The sequence below is a fragment of the Citrus sinensis genome, chromosome 3, assembly GCF_022201045.2.
Source record: "Citrus sinensis cultivar Valencia sweet orange chromosome 3, DVS_A1.0, whole genome shotgun sequence".
Taxonomy (NCBI): domain Eukaryota; kingdom Viridiplantae; phylum Streptophyta; class Magnoliopsida; order Sapindales; family Rutaceae; genus Citrus; species Citrus sinensis.
The window spans coordinates 24899197-24915130 of record NC_068558.1 but is presented as its reverse complement, the minus strand read 5'-3'; the positions used below and the strand labels follow the sequence as shown (position 1 = coordinate 24915130).

Genomic DNA, 15934 nt, shown 5'->3' with positions numbered 1-15934 from the left:
TATTTATATTATTAAACTTTTAGGCTTAATTAACTAATTAAAGTCCTAAATTTTTATTTAGGACATTAAAAAGACCGAGTAGATTCTATTAGCCAAATATTTTTTTAATTTTAATATTCTTTAAATATTTTAAACTTAAATCTATTATTTATTTATTTTTAGATGTTATAATTGCCCACAGCGAATTACAATTTTAATAGCTAATCTAATCTAATCTAATATAATATTTACTTTTGATTTGCTCCGATTTAACTATTGTGTTGTAAAGGGAATAGTCCACATTCATAAAGTGCCCATGCCACCATTGAAAAAGTTAATTTTGAATCTAAACTCGATTTTATTTGTAACAATTTTGTATTAGACTATTAATTTGTTCATGATAGTTTGTAAAAGAAATTTGTATTCCTTGCATGTTGCGTTACTTACTAATTTAATGTATGTGACTTTTGTAATAGCTATTAACGTAAGATATATTTCGAACTTTACTTTTATTTGAATTTTTTATTTTAATATGATTAACTCAAAATCGAAAAAAAAATATATTAGTTATTCGGGGATCGGGGACCCTCGGGGATCCTCTGTTATTATTCGGGGAGGGGATGGAGATTCTCTCAAGTAATTCTGACGGGGACGGGGACATACGCAAAATATCGGGGATGGGTACGGGGAGATCGGTCTCCTCCCCTCCCCTCCCCATTGCCATCCCTAGAATTAAGTTTATAGTTCGTTTACTTCCCGGATTGGGGAATTGGAATTCGGAATCAGAAAGATTGACGGCGTTTACTTCGCAAAAATGGAGCAAGAATCGCAATCGGAATCGACGTTTAATTAATTAATATAATTATTACTATTAATTAATATATTAATACATTATTAACAACAATATATTAATAACTATAGTTTTTGAATAAATAATCACAATAATTAATATATCATTATAATTAAATAAGTAATATTAATATTATTAATTAATAAATTTTATAATAATTATTAATATAATTAATTAATTAATAATTTTTATAATGAATTAATATATCAATATATTATTGACAATAATTAATAATAATAATAATTTTTAAATAAATAATCACTATAATTAAAATATAAAATAATAATTATGACAATAATTCATTAAGTACTTTTTAGTAATTTGTTACAATCTAACATATTTCAATTCCGATTCCAAGACAAAGTAAACATATTTATGACAATTCAGCTCATTCTGATTTCAATTCCTACAATTTAAGTAAACAACTTATTTTAATTCATATTCCCTATTCTCATTCTCTATTCCCATTCCAACCCATTCTCATTATTGTCCATTCTAATTGCAACTCATTCCGATTCCAATTTAATAAACGCAACATTAGTGGAATCAAGTTGTGAAAGTTCGAATAAGAGTAAATTTTGTTAATATCGAATGGGACATAGAATGGTCCCATGGACGTCTAACTTTTGTACTAATTAGTCATACAAGCTTACCGTGATTGATGTGCAAAGGTTGAAAAATGTACTCAGCATTCTAGTCATTTCAATGAAAATGAATATGACTAATTGATTGATGTTCACGTAACTTTCTTGCAAATTCAAGTTCCCCCCCCCCCCCCCCTATTGCACCATGGATATGTATTTGCTAATCTTCGCTAGGAGTTTCATTTGGGTACATAGAGATTTTCTTTTATAATTTTTTATAATTATATTCAGTTTAATTATTAATGATGTTAGAAATTAATAAGGATAAGTGGGAAAAATGTTTATATAGTAAAAGGTAGGAGAAATTTTTAACGGAGCTTTTAGCTTACTGTGTGCACATAATTTGTGTTAGTAGAAAATTTCTTTCATAGGTATCTTAAGTGCGCATATATTTTCTCATCCTCATTAAGTTGGTAATAATTTAACTATTTTTTATTTTAAAAAATTAGGGAAGCAATACTGAAATTAATTTTTTAACCCCTTCCTCTTTTACGATTCAAATTTGAGTGATCAACTGAAAAAAAGATATTGGAAAAATTATTCTATCAAGCCTTGTCTGATTGTTTATGATAATATATTCTCTTTAAAAAAAAAAAAGTAAAAGAAAAACAAGGTTTCAATCAAAGTATCATTAGAGAATATATAACAGTATATACTATCAAAAGTAAAATTATGCATGTGAACCACCGGTAGCCTACCTCACCCGCTTCAACGATTTTCTATGTGAGATGGAAGAATCTCCCTCAAATTTTGAGAGTAGACGACTTTGTCTTTAATATAGAAGTGTGTATAGTTTATGTACGTACGTTCAATTTCATCCTTCCTCAAAATGAAGGTTTGTATACCCCACACTCGGACCTTAACCTCTTACTTCTACTTGTATAACCATCTATATTATCTTGGGGAATTAGTTGTCTTAATTGCGCATAACAAGTATGTGGATATATTTGTAAATAATTTTATCTTTTTACGAAGTCTTATAAGTAACTATTTTTTATCCACATGCAATCGTTATTATTTTTTACAAATTTAGATCCAGTGCTAATATGAGTTTTGTTGATCGTTTAAAGATTATATATCATTTATGTACATATTTCTAACACCGTATAATAAATAATTGTTGGGGAATATGTGTTCTTTCAATTGGAGGGAATCGAACTCATTACCTCGACGTTTATCGTGCTTCTCCCTTTACGTAATCTTGTGATAAATTTTGTAATACATACGCAATGACCTATATGAATAAGTATCATTATTCATTACCTTTGTAATTTCAAGCGAGATGGTATTCATCGATAGATGATGTAATAAGTAATTTCACACATGAGTATCATGGTGTGAAAATATTATAATACTACGAGCAGTCTAGTATTAGTTATTCGACCAATATATAACCTCCATTGCGTAGTGTAGCGTATACACAAATGAATATATTCTCAATATGTGATTTCTGGTTTTTAGTAGTAACATCTTTAGTCATCAAGGAATGTACATCGTGCTCTATGTGTGTGTGTGTAGCAAGTTGAAAAATACGTAGATTCGATCATTTCAATGGGACAAAAGCTTGGTCATCCCTCTCAAGAAGAACAAGAAACAAGAGACAAAAAAACTTAGATATAGTCTTCGGAAAAAATGATATGAAAATAACAATCAGTGACCTTAGAATGCCGATACGTAGAACACAATTAAATTAAGATAACGATATGCAAACAATCAATCACATAATTTTAGATCTCAACCTTTGTTTTTGTTTTTGTTTTTGAAGATCATATCATTAGAAAAGGATCTCCATGTGGAATTTTAATTAAAAGCCAAAACCCTGCTTTTATTTTATACACACAACTATTTTGATCTGTGATTGAAGTTGATAGAACAAGAGAAACCCTAAAAATCTTGAGCATTAAAAAAAAAAAGAAAAGGATAAAAATTAGTGAAAAGTTCCAATGTCGTTTTGCCTTCAACATAGGACCATACGACAAAGCGACCAAGCTCCAATTAAACTCACCGTCCAAGGTTTTATAACCTTCCACGTGTACGTACGCGTGGCATTACCCAAGCATGACGTCATCTCAACCCGTAAACTATCTAAAGCGGGCCTTTGATTGGACCATTGCCATTGCCCATCCAAGGACGGTGAGAAAAATATATTTTTTTTAACATTGAATGGAGAAATTAATGGAAAAGCGACGCGTGTAAGCGGATAACTTGTTAGAGGATCCTTGACAAGCACGTGATATTGCCCTTTCTGGGCTTATATTTCCTCCGGAAGATAAGAGGGGAGATTTATAAGCGGCCCATAGAGAACACGTGTCGAGGCACAGCGCTGCGGGCGGGGGAGTTGATCACGTCACGACCGTCTGCCACCAACCGCAACCGTCCGATCACGTCGTAAGGGCAGAAGCCGAACACGTGTCACCGATCATTAGTGCGGGACCCACGTCTAAGTTAGCCTAACGAACATGACTCGTCACGATAATTGATTTGACTCCGAGTGAGATCGAGAATTATTTGATTTAGGCAGTGTCTATTATTATTTAAAAGTAAAAGCTTATTTAGTCCTTATATTTTGAAATTAGTGTTTGTTTAGTTCTTATATTTTTAAAAATACCTTAAATCATCCTTACCATTAAATTATTGATACTTTTGTTATTATCTTTTGTTTCTTTTAACTTATTTTTATAATATTGTCCTATTATAATAATTTTTTAGACATTATTAAAAAGAAAAAAATAAATTACCAGTTTAACACCAAAAAATAAAATAAAATAAAAAATATATATTAATTTTTGTGGAACACACTCTTGAGTTAAAATATTAATTTTTCTAAAAAAATTGATAATGTAATTTTTTACGATATTAATTTTTTAGACATACGTGAGCTTCCACAAAAATTAATATATACTTTTTTTGTTTTTATTTTATTTTTTAGTTTAATTTAATAATTTAATTTTCTATTAACATCCAAAAAAGAAACATTATTGTAAAAATGTAATATTGTAAAAGCAAGTTAAAAATAATAAAAAATAATGGCATAAGTGTCAATATTTAGTAGCAGGGACGTTTTGAGGTGTTTTTAAAAATACAGGGACTAAGTGGATACTAACCTCATAATATAAGGACTAAACAAGCTTTTACCCTTATTTAAAATTGCATAACCCTAAACGGTACATGTGAGAAATTAAATCAGTGTTTTAACATATCGGATGATCATAATATATTCGAAACTAGAATTGGTAGATCAAGTCTCGAGTTGGTCTCGTTACACATCTGATTGTATTAAATATCGATTATACGTCAGATTATTAATATTATATTAAATATTTAAAATTATTATATTGATATTTATTTTTTATTTTATAAAGGAAAAAATATATATGTATTTGAATCTTGGTATATTGTTATTGTGATAGCTGTGGATGATGATCAATTTTTTTTTTTTTCTTTCAACAAAATGTTATTATCGATTTAAATTATGGACTGAATGTGTGTTTATGGGGAAAGCCATTGTCACGTGGCGGATACTTCACTAAATGCTATAAAATTGCATGTGATGTGTTACATGTGCGTTTGCTTACAGTTGGATTTTTTAAAGCAGTTAATTTGATCTTTACTTATATGTCGTTGGCTTTTTGGAGGGTTAATAATCATTTTAAAAGTTTAAGGATATAAGGTTAAATGGTTTAATGCTGTATAATATTTATTAATAGTTTTAAGGTGTATTAGACTCGTTCTCTTGTGAGTTGATTAGAAAATTTTCCTTGGTTTATTTTCCGTTTAGAGAAATGTTATTAATTGTTTAATTAGTTGGTGAACGAGCAAAAGAGGGCAGCTTCAGTACCAAATTTAATAAATGGCCAGGTGGAAGATGCATAAAAGCATCGACAATGAAAAAGACTAAGACGGCAACAATGATTAATGAAAGATATTTGTTTTTCAAAATAATAATAAAAAAAGTGTTTGAATCTGAAGCAAATCTAGATTTTCTAATAAGTATTGCAAGCGCAAGACAAAATAAAAAAATAAAAAAATTACTTATACGTGATCAACATCCTCAGAGACATCACATCCATTATTAAAAAGAATCAATAATATTTTTATTCATTAAGAAATCTTTAATTATGTCGTTGATATATTGTTTGATAGACCTTTTGACGAAAAAAAAAATATGCTTAGATGATTTATTACTTGAAAAAATTAAAAATAAAAAACAAGGTAAAGGTGAGCACACATGAAAATCTACTTTTTTTTTTGGTAGTCTGAATTTTGCTGTGACTACGACACTTTTACTCTACAATCTCCGCATCGTCAAATGAGCAGATTCTATTTATTTTTTATTTTTTGTAAATTTTCTGTCTAATTGACGGTATTCAAATTGTGAGTATGGTGTCTTCAAAAGTATCATAATCAGACCAATCTTTAGACATATTTAGTTATTTGTGGGGGGTGATTTTTTTAAACTTAAGTCAATATTGATGATTTGGTTGTTATTAAAAATAAAGCAGTTCAAAAGAATTCTCAGCTACAATTGAAGAGTCACATAAGATCATTCAAAACTAAAGCAAGATTATGATAAAAAGAGCTTAAAAATTAGGGAAGACACTTATCTTAATTTGAAAATTAAATTTTTATCTATTGATTATGTGCTATTCATATTTTATCAATAACTCAACTTTATGTTAATTTATATGGATATAAATGTTGATTTTGATAATAACAAACCACATATTTTTTTTGTATTTCACTTTAGGCCCGGCTCAAATTGAAGCCCAAAAATAGGGCTACGTGAAGTGGGGTGTTGATTATTGGGGGCTGCCTATGTTGCAACAGTTGCAACATACCACTACTTTTGTCATTTTGTAATTTAACCATTAGATCGCAAGAATGGTAAAAGCAAATCCAACGGTAGGGTGTATTTATTTTGGTTATTTTCATTGCAATCCCTCTTGTTTTTTGAAATGCCATGAAAAAATATAATAATTATTATTTTATTTATTGGCTTAGTTGTTAAATGATATGAATAAGGAAGAAGTAGGAAATTTAAGAGGACTTTTATTATTAATATTAGACAATTACAATGCATGATTTAATACTCGTTTATAAGAGTCACAACTCATTAAATATAAAATAAAGCTTATATTTGCGTCCTAACTTCATAAAGATAAATACGTTATTTATTCCACAAATTCATAAATATTTCATAATTTTTTAATTATTACTATCATTTTAGATCTACTCTCATTATTTAAATTTATTAATAATTATATTTAATTATTTTTTATATTACTTATTAATATATAAATATAATATGATATAATAAAATAAAATAATTTATTTTGAATATTATAATTATTATAGTAAAAATAAAAATATAATTTAAATATATTTAATGTTTTAATTAAGACAAAGTTAGCACATTGTAGTGAATTATATAATTGACCACAATCTAACTTTTAAAATTTCCAAACATAGGTAAGTAATCAATTAATGTGAACAATAATATAACAATATACAATACTATGTTATAAACACATTCTAATGGTGCGTTTATTAAATAAGAATCGAAATGAGTTAGAATTGTAATAAGGAATTTGAATTAGAATAAGTTATTTACTTGAGCTATAGGAATCGAAATCGGAATCGGATTGAACAACATTCCCATTGATGTGTTTACTTTATTTGTAATTAGAATAAACTATTATAAGTTATTAAAATGCCCTTTGTTAATTGTATCCCTAATATTATTTGTATATATTATAATTAAAACAATAATAATAATAAAACTAAAAATAATAATTATGACAATAATGTTAATTAAAACAAAAAATTAATAAAATTTAACAACAATAATAATAATAATAACAACAACAACAAAATTAACTGAAATAATAATATTAATAATGATAATAAGTAAAATAATAAAAATTATTAATAAGTTTTATAATAATATTTTTAATAAAAATAATAACAACAATAATTAATAATAATTAAAATAATAAAGTTAATATATTTTAATAATAACAATAATTTTAATCATAACAAGATAAATATTAATAATAATGAATTAATTACAGTATAATAACAATTAAAATAATAAAAGTAATAAATTTTTAATAATAATAATAATGATAGTAATAATCATAAATAATAATTAAAATAATAAAATTTAATAGCAATAAGCTTATATAATAATAATGATATGAACAATAATAATAATAATAAATTAAAATTATTTTCAAATGCCATTTTATTCCAAAAATGGACTTATATGTAAAAGTTTATAATTTTTAGTGTCTATTGAATTTTATAGAAAATATAAAGTAGTGTAATGTAATCAAACACAAAAGTAGGCAGACCGTATTGTTGACAAGTAGTAAAGCTGTCTGAGAAAACTTGAGTGCTTTCTTTGCTTTAGATTTTCCTTTTTCTTTGCTCTCATTTTTCTGCTCTCATTTTTTTTTGCGTTCGCGTGGCACACTGTACATTATATTGCATTAGGTTATATTACATTATATTATATTAAACTAATAATGCAATATTATATTTGATGAAATATGAATTGTACTATATAAAATAATATATTTATATTTATATTAAATTAATACTTTAGATTATTTGAGTTTTTTAATTTTATTTAATATTATGTACTTTTTATTTATTATTTTAACTAAAAAATAAAATAAGCTAATGGAAACAGTGTCGTATTACACAAACCTGATGCCCCCCTTGGGTTTATTTAATGTGGAACTGTTTAGATTATGGTGTATTTACCATAATGTGAATAGAAAAAATTACCAAACATGCGATTGCATTGCATTGGCTAATGTAATCCCATGTAATATGATATGTCAAACACACTCTTAATGTTACTAGCATTTACATCTCACTAACTTGAGCATTTGAGTGTTTACAATGATAATGTTAATCGACAATCTTTTACCTTAATTTTTTATTTAAGTGTTTAACAACCTCATGAATGGCGTCGATCTCACTATTTAGTATAATTTTTTTCTTTTTTCTTTGTGAGAGAAAGAAGAAATTTACTTTCTATAGATTTCATACAATTTAATAGTTGAAATAAAAAAAATGTCAATAGATTTCATACAATCTAATAGTTGAAATCTAAATTAGACAAAAAAATAGCATGTAGAATTATCTATACATCAAGTCATTTACTATCAAAATTGCATGGAAAAATGACTCAATATTATGCCACAATTTTAAATGAAAAGCTTTTAAGTTTATATGCCCCTACCCTCCATGATGACGGTACTTGGAGTTGAATGCAATATTCCAGGTCTATGGGCTTTAAAATCGGTCTCTTCGCAAGCCCAATCCACTCTTCTAAGAAAAAAATTATTATTTCTAGGAGATTTTCGTTTAGATCGGTGCTAATGTTCAGAGAGCACCGAAATTTGAACACTACGGCAGCTAAAACCGTGTTAATAAATCAAAACGACACATTATCCGCATAAAGTGCTTCATTTTCTGTTGACTCGGTGTTATTGTGGTGTTCAAATATCATTTTTCTTGTTAAAAATATCCATTAGTTAAAATTATTATTATTATTATTATAGACAATGCAATATGATGGAACTACAAAGAACAAAGTTCTTGTGCTCTTATCTTCGTGCCTCCATAAACACTTTTAACAGTTGCCACGCGAAATTAACTTAGCAAAGGCAGGAAATTAACTTGCATCTTAAGCCAATAAATTTTGCAAAGAAAAATTGTACATACATAAGGTTGCAAATACAGCAATGTGTCCCTACAAAATAACTCTCTTCATTACATTTCAAACACCAGCTCATCAAGAGACAAGTAAGAGCAATTTCAAATATCTCTACAAGCAAAATATGAACACGAAAGAACATGCTTTAGCACGGCCGAAGGCCGAAGCATGAAACTTGAAGCCCATGAGACCGAACGCTTGAAAGTACGGCAAATGGGGGAGAAAAAAAAAGAGGAATTGCTCATTGTATCTCAAGCCGGAGTTACTGATTTCAACCTACCGCTGCTTCTGTATTCTCTTGTCCCTTATCGGCAGCTCAATGGGCTGTTGGGCTTCGTGAGGGTGATTTGGGCCCTTGTAAACCTTTAGATGGGTGAACAGTTCTCTACCAAGCTGCACCAAAGTGACTCGCAGATCAAGCCAAAGTTCGCAAACAAGTACCCACCTATCCAGGCAGTACATGGAAAACATGTCCTATTGTTTCTAAAAGGCGTAAAATGTTGAAGAAAGTGAGAAAAATTAGTGGCTGGCAAAGCTAACACAAAAGGGGCCATGGAGAATAAGAATATGTCCTCGGTCCATTTCAAGATGCACTAAGTAGGCATAACATACATCAAAATATATGCAATTTTAACATCCATGGGCTGGATTATATACCGAGGAATAACAATTTGCCAATGCCATACTTCTTCATGCTTCCATCAATCACGTTCACATTCAACATAACCAACACGAGTATTTCGAGATTGATGTATCAACAATACTCATAAAGAAAAGTTATTTATTCAAGAAAATGAGGTGCTCACTTTCTTTTGGTTGACTGTGTGCACAAATTATTCAACAAAGCACACTAACACACCAACTAATATCTCTTGACAACATTACAAAGTTTCACTGCAAAGACAGCACTTAGATAGTTGGAGCATACACATCCAACAAAATGACATAAAAAAAAATAATTAGAACATAGTAAAGCTAAATGCATCCCAGAGCCATTTTCATACTTCTCACATCAACCAATTAGCCATATAAATTCCATGTGAATGTCTTTAACTCAGATTAAAAATGACAAGCATTTGCGATAAGGAAAACAAAGTGGGAAAAATTAGTACAAATATAATTTCTGGTTGACCACCTCTATCAGCCTTCTATTCTAGTTAACTATGATGAAGAATGAGGAAAACATAGAAGTTAAGCACATGCAGACACACAAAATTTGATTTAGAATCAGAGAACTCACCCTCCCTTTCGGAAGCATTCCGCGAACAGCATGCTCAATAATTCTTTCTGGGATTCTATGCTGTAGCTGGTCAAATGTTTCCTCTTTCATACCACCAGGTCTCCCTGAATGCCTTCTGTAGATCTTTTGTGTCCTCTTCTTCCCAGATACAGCAACTTTTTCAGCATTCACCTTTTGTTTTCAAGAACAATAAAAACCAGTTGAATACCGCTCAACAACTATTTAACTAAGATATTTAAAGAACTTGTCAAGACCATTGACATAAGTTGAAAACCTAGATCAGCATCCACTAAAGCCATCTTTGGAACACGACAATCAGGAAAAAACAAAAGGAACATATAACGAATAGACACCTACTAAACAACCGCATCTCAATTACAATGATGAGACACCTGACTGGCATTATCAGTTTGCAGATTTCCAGAAGATAAAGCTTCTCAAAAACTGATAATCATCTAAAAAATATTGTACTTACATACACTAGTTGGCTTCTCTATAGATTTTGATATTTCACAGAAAGGGCTTTCTATGGGTGCCCATGTAAATTACTAGTTCACCTTGAACTTTTTACCCTTTAATGTGATTTCCATTTTCTTATCAATAAAGAAGCTGACGCCAGTCATGCCACTACCAAAAGTACCTAAACAAATCTACAGACTTAACTTCACACTAACAACCAACAAAAAGAGCATCTTTATCAAAAGTTGAATACATTGGAGCACAATCTTCTTGATGCACTCAGCATTCATTGCCACTGTGGCGGGAGAAAAAGAATACATGAGTAAGCATGCAAACCACATACCACAATCACATATGCTCCCATGTCCACACTAGGAGTGTAGGTGGCGAGATTCTTTCCACGAATATGAATGGCAATAGTGGATGCAAGTCTCCCAAGAATCTTATCGGTTGCATCAACCACATACCATGTTTTATCTGAATGCCTGTGATCAGCAGCTTTTGGATACCATGTATTGTTCCAAATGTCCTACGTAACGTAAAGAGTAAGAAAAGAAAATTCAAACATACTTAAATTAATAATTGAGGGGCAAGTAAAACATTGTCAATTTCATAGTTTAGCACAATCTTGGAACAGTATTTCATAAGCCACATTATCATACAGTCTTAACATTATCAAAATTAGTAAAGTGAAACTTCAAACGATGCTCAGTACTCGAACCAAATAAAAGAAACTAGGATGAAATTCTTTGTTTTCAAACGAACACTTGGGTTAAGTCTTTCAAAAGTAGTTTTTGGATGGACAAGTTTATGGCGTGTTTGGGGCTATGCAATGATTGAAACATACCACTTATAATGCTTATATTGTAAGTTTTGAGTCCTACTAATTCTAACACTTGAAATCACTAGTTTCCCGGTACAAGTTTGCAGGTAGATTATACAGATTAGCTATCACATACAAGTGGTTGTATTGTGCACCCACAAAGTAGAACTCACCCATAAAAACCGACATGTAAGGGGAGGGTGCCTTGGAGTTAATAAAACACCGACAAATCCCATACTTAGCTGATGTGGGATCCTAACAGGATGCTTACCAAACCAGACACTTCCGTTGGTGTGCTTTTAAATTTAAGCAGACAGAAACACAATAGTAAAAAACACACCCTTAAACATAATAACCCACATACAGTACTCAAAGGTCCATATTTTTACCTACAATACCTGCTCTAATCGGGTGATCAAATTGCTCATCAGCCTAAAGCCTAACCATGAAACAGCTCAAAATTTAGTAATATTGAGCAACTATCGTTTGCTTAATAATGGGTTCAAAATAAAGTAGTTCTAAAATTCTCAATTCATTACCTTTTCCAAGCAATAATGAAATCATACAATACAAAACAAGGGTTTTGATTTGTTTTTACTTCCTAAGAACAAAAACCCAAAAAAAAAATATTACAATTTTTTTCCCTTCAGTTTCTTGAATTGAGAAGAGGGTTAGATTTTTACTGGTCCATTAACTTCGGACTGCTCGAACATCCAGCGTTGGTTGTCGGGGACAAGAGAGAGGTTCTGGCAGCAGCGAACCTTAAACGATCGCTTGGTGTTCAAAGGCGATGTCGATTTCGCTGAAGCAACAGAGAACCCGAAGAATGGGGTTGTGCTAGAACTGATGGTAGTGCCTGTGTTGAGTGTCTTGAATGAAGAAGAAGAAGATGATGATGATTGTAATGATGAGAAGATTACACAAGTTGGCGTACAGAGGGTTGCCATTTTTTTGGTTTCTTTCTTTACAGCTTCCTCTTGTTTACTCTTCTCTTCTTATTTCACTCCACCGGTCGCTTCTGATTTTATAATACTGGATAAGATGAGGCTTTTTATTTTTATTCATTTTTAATTTTTTTTTTCTATAGAGTAAAATCAACATTTACTATATATATATATTTTTATTTTTTTCTCAATATATTTTAATCTATATATTTTCTGATTCTGTTTGCAATTTAGTTAGTTACTCAAAAGTCTTAAAAAAATACTTGTTTTAGCATTCTAATCTAAAATAAGATAAATTTGTAATAAAATGGCGCCATTTTAACCAATTACATAAATTTTAGGTTTTTCAAAATCAGTTAGTCTAACTTTTTCTATCATAACTATTCAATTATAATTTTTTTGGATGAAATTATTCTCATCATTCTCAGAACTCCCATTTCAACCTCAACGAATGACGACACCTCAACCAACATTGGCATCTCAACCCAAATGGCATAGTGATGACCGACAATGTTATCATCATATGTAATCATCATCGGTGGCTTCATGTGTAAATCTGATTTGTTAATCCTTAAATTTTCAAAAAATTGAGTTGTTATTGTGAGATTGGATTGATTTTACAATTGATTGCATGTTATTGGTTAGTATTAGGTTTGCATTAGTGAATCTTATTAACATTTTGTGGTTAAAATAGTTAAAAGTTATTATTGCACATAATGTGTTTGACAAAATGTATGTGTGAAACTTATTCGAGTTATTGTTCCTATAATTTGTTTTCCATTGTGTGTTTGATCAAGGTTGGTTGGATGGAGTAAGTATATTTTTATTTTTTTATGTTGGTTTGATCATTGTTTGTGAATGGTGATAGTGGTGGTTTGAGAATGCTTGGTGTTGCAGGCACACTTATCGCACTTGTGCTTAGTGTGAGAGGTGCCCATTACTCCAAATTTTGGCGTGAGAATTTAGTGTGACAGGTACATCTCACACTGTGTTGTGGTGCAATAGGTGTTTATCGCACTAAAATATATGTTCAGTTTTATCTAACAGTATGTTGTGGTGTAATAGGTGCCTGTCACACCAAAACATAAATTCAATTTTAACTTGTATTTGTTTTTTGTAATTTTTAATTTTAATTTAATAAATGTTAGTAACGAACAAAATTTGGATTTTATTGTAGATACAATGGCCAAGAAGCAATTAGTAAAGAGCGATATGCCCGGACCAAGGATGGAAATAGGCAAGATAAAGTTAAATGTGTCCGATCATTTCTTCAAATATATCATGAATACTTTGAAATTTGGACCTATAATGGAAGCCATCAAAGAGAAGTTGATGAAACGACAATTACATATTTTTAAAATGGATGTGTTCGCCCATTTAATGAAAATGAATAATCATGTCTTCAGTGAGGCTAGTACAACACGAAGAATGCAATAAAGATCAGCTATGGTTTCAATTTGGTGACCAATTCCTATACTTATTACTTACAGAGTGATACTTAGTTACTGGACTTTGCTGTGTGCAAAAGACGTTCACAAAAAAATCAAAAGTTACTATCAATCATTAGTGTGACCAATATTTTAATGATCATCTAGGAACTCTTCCAAAGTTGGATTGAAGTTTTGAGGATTTGAACTTCCATGATATGGACGAAATTAATGCGCTAAAAATCATGCTATATTACTTTGCAGATAGATTACTTAATAGGAGAAAAGATAAATAGTAGGGAGGTTCATTATTAATGAATTTGAAGATTTAGTTAATTCACAAGTCATTTATGGGGTCGTTACTTAAGGCAAACGATATATGACAATTATGACAGTGTTTTAATGAAAAATTAAATGCTTCCAAGGCTTCTAGTCATAAAGAGGTGAAGTACAATATTTAAGACTTTTGCCCCAGGGTTCAAGTACGTTGAAAAGACAAATTTATGGATACCTAGTTTTGTGTTAATGTTTAATTAACAATGTTCTTTTGTATGACTTTTGAAACTTTGTTTGTTGTATGTTTGGCTTTTTAAAGTGATTGATGGTATTCTAAGTGAAAATTGGGACATTAAAACAAAAATAAAAACTCATTGCATCGTAAAGTTGGAAGGCATTGGTTCTTCGAAATTAAGTTATACTATAGTGTGGAACTTTTACAATAACAAGACTTTTCTTGTAAGTATTGCATATATATATTTAGACTCATTGTGAATATTTATTAAATAGTAGATGATTAGACTAAAAAAAAATCGTGGTTACTTTATGCATAGTAAACTGTTAAATACACCATCGATCTGAACAAGAATGAAAAGGACAAGTCATATTGGAGGAGTACAGAGGTTTATAAGACATCTATTCCACATTGGATTCGTAATGTGAGTATATTATTTAACTTAGTTTCAATGTTAAGTATCGTTAAATATCGAATAGCAAATAATTATTTAATTTATTGTTTATGTTACTTTGTGTAATATTAACCAGATATCTTTTTTTTTTGTGTAATAGGAATTTTACTCTTTTTTTTGTTATGCCCTTTTTCAAGCACTAAGAACATGTCACAGTTCTCCGAGATACATTCTCACCAATATATGGTATTCTAGATACGAATGATGACGAGGAGGTGATTTTTCTATTGGTGGGTTTACCTTTAACTATTGATGTCCTTTGATACTTGCCAAGAATCAAAGTTGCTAACTAGATTTATTAGTACTACATATGCTTTTAATAATGATTCCTTAGAGTAAAACTGAGAACAAAGTTTTATATAATCCAAACGGATGGTTAGACAAGTAGTAATTGCATGAGCACATACAAGTTGACAAAATTAGAATACTCTATAGATACAAGTCACCCCTTCTTCACACTACCATCCCAAACCTGGAATCTATACTCAGACATAGGATGAAGGATCATTCTTTTAGCCTTTCTTTCATGCCAATTATTATTTCGTTTGCTCACATTGTTAAAAGAGTACTTATCAATTTTATTGCTATCTTCCCATCATAAAACTATTATCATAAGTTTTTTCTAAAGTGATCAATCAAATAAGTAATGGGAAATGTTCGTAGCTCTTTCATCAAAGAATTTACACTCTTCGTAGTATTAGTGGTTAGAATACTATACCCCTTGCTGTCAAATTGAGAATACACACAATTATAATTACCGAAATTATTCTTTTAAGTAATCAACAACTTCTGAGTGCATCCCTCATAACCTTCAAGTTGTTTTCTAGACTCTCCGCATCCATATTCCTTTGCTACTTCTATAAATGCAAGCTCA

At 29.9% G+C, this 15934-nt stretch overlaps 2 protein-coding genes across 6 annotated transcripts in view; both read right to left on the bottom strand.

Moving 5' to 3' along the window:
* The window catches only part of LOC102624608 (uncharacterized), a 72613-nt gene that overhangs the window by 31065 nt on the left and 25614 nt on the right, over positions 1 to 15934 (bottom strand). The window lies entirely within an intron of this gene.
* LOC102623168 (50S ribosomal protein L13, chloroplastic) lies at positions 9161 to 12748 on the bottom strand. 2 transcript variants are annotated; one of them, XM_006478074.4, is made up of 4 exons: positions 12408 to 12745; positions 11245 to 11430; positions 10443 to 10613; positions 9161 to 9595 (listed from the first exon to the last, which is right to left on the bottom strand). In XM_006478074.4, exons 1-4 carry the CDS (start codon positions 12669 to 12671, stop codon positions 9479 to 9481), a joined length of 738 nt encoding a protein of 245 aa, XP_006478137.2. In that variant the 5' UTR covers positions 12672 to 12745; the 3' UTR covers positions 9161 to 9478. The 2 variants fall into 2 exon arrangements, with proteins under 2 accessions (XP_006478137.2, XP_006478138.2); XM_006478075.4 differs by having other exon boundaries at positions 9545 to 9685; positions 12408 to 12748.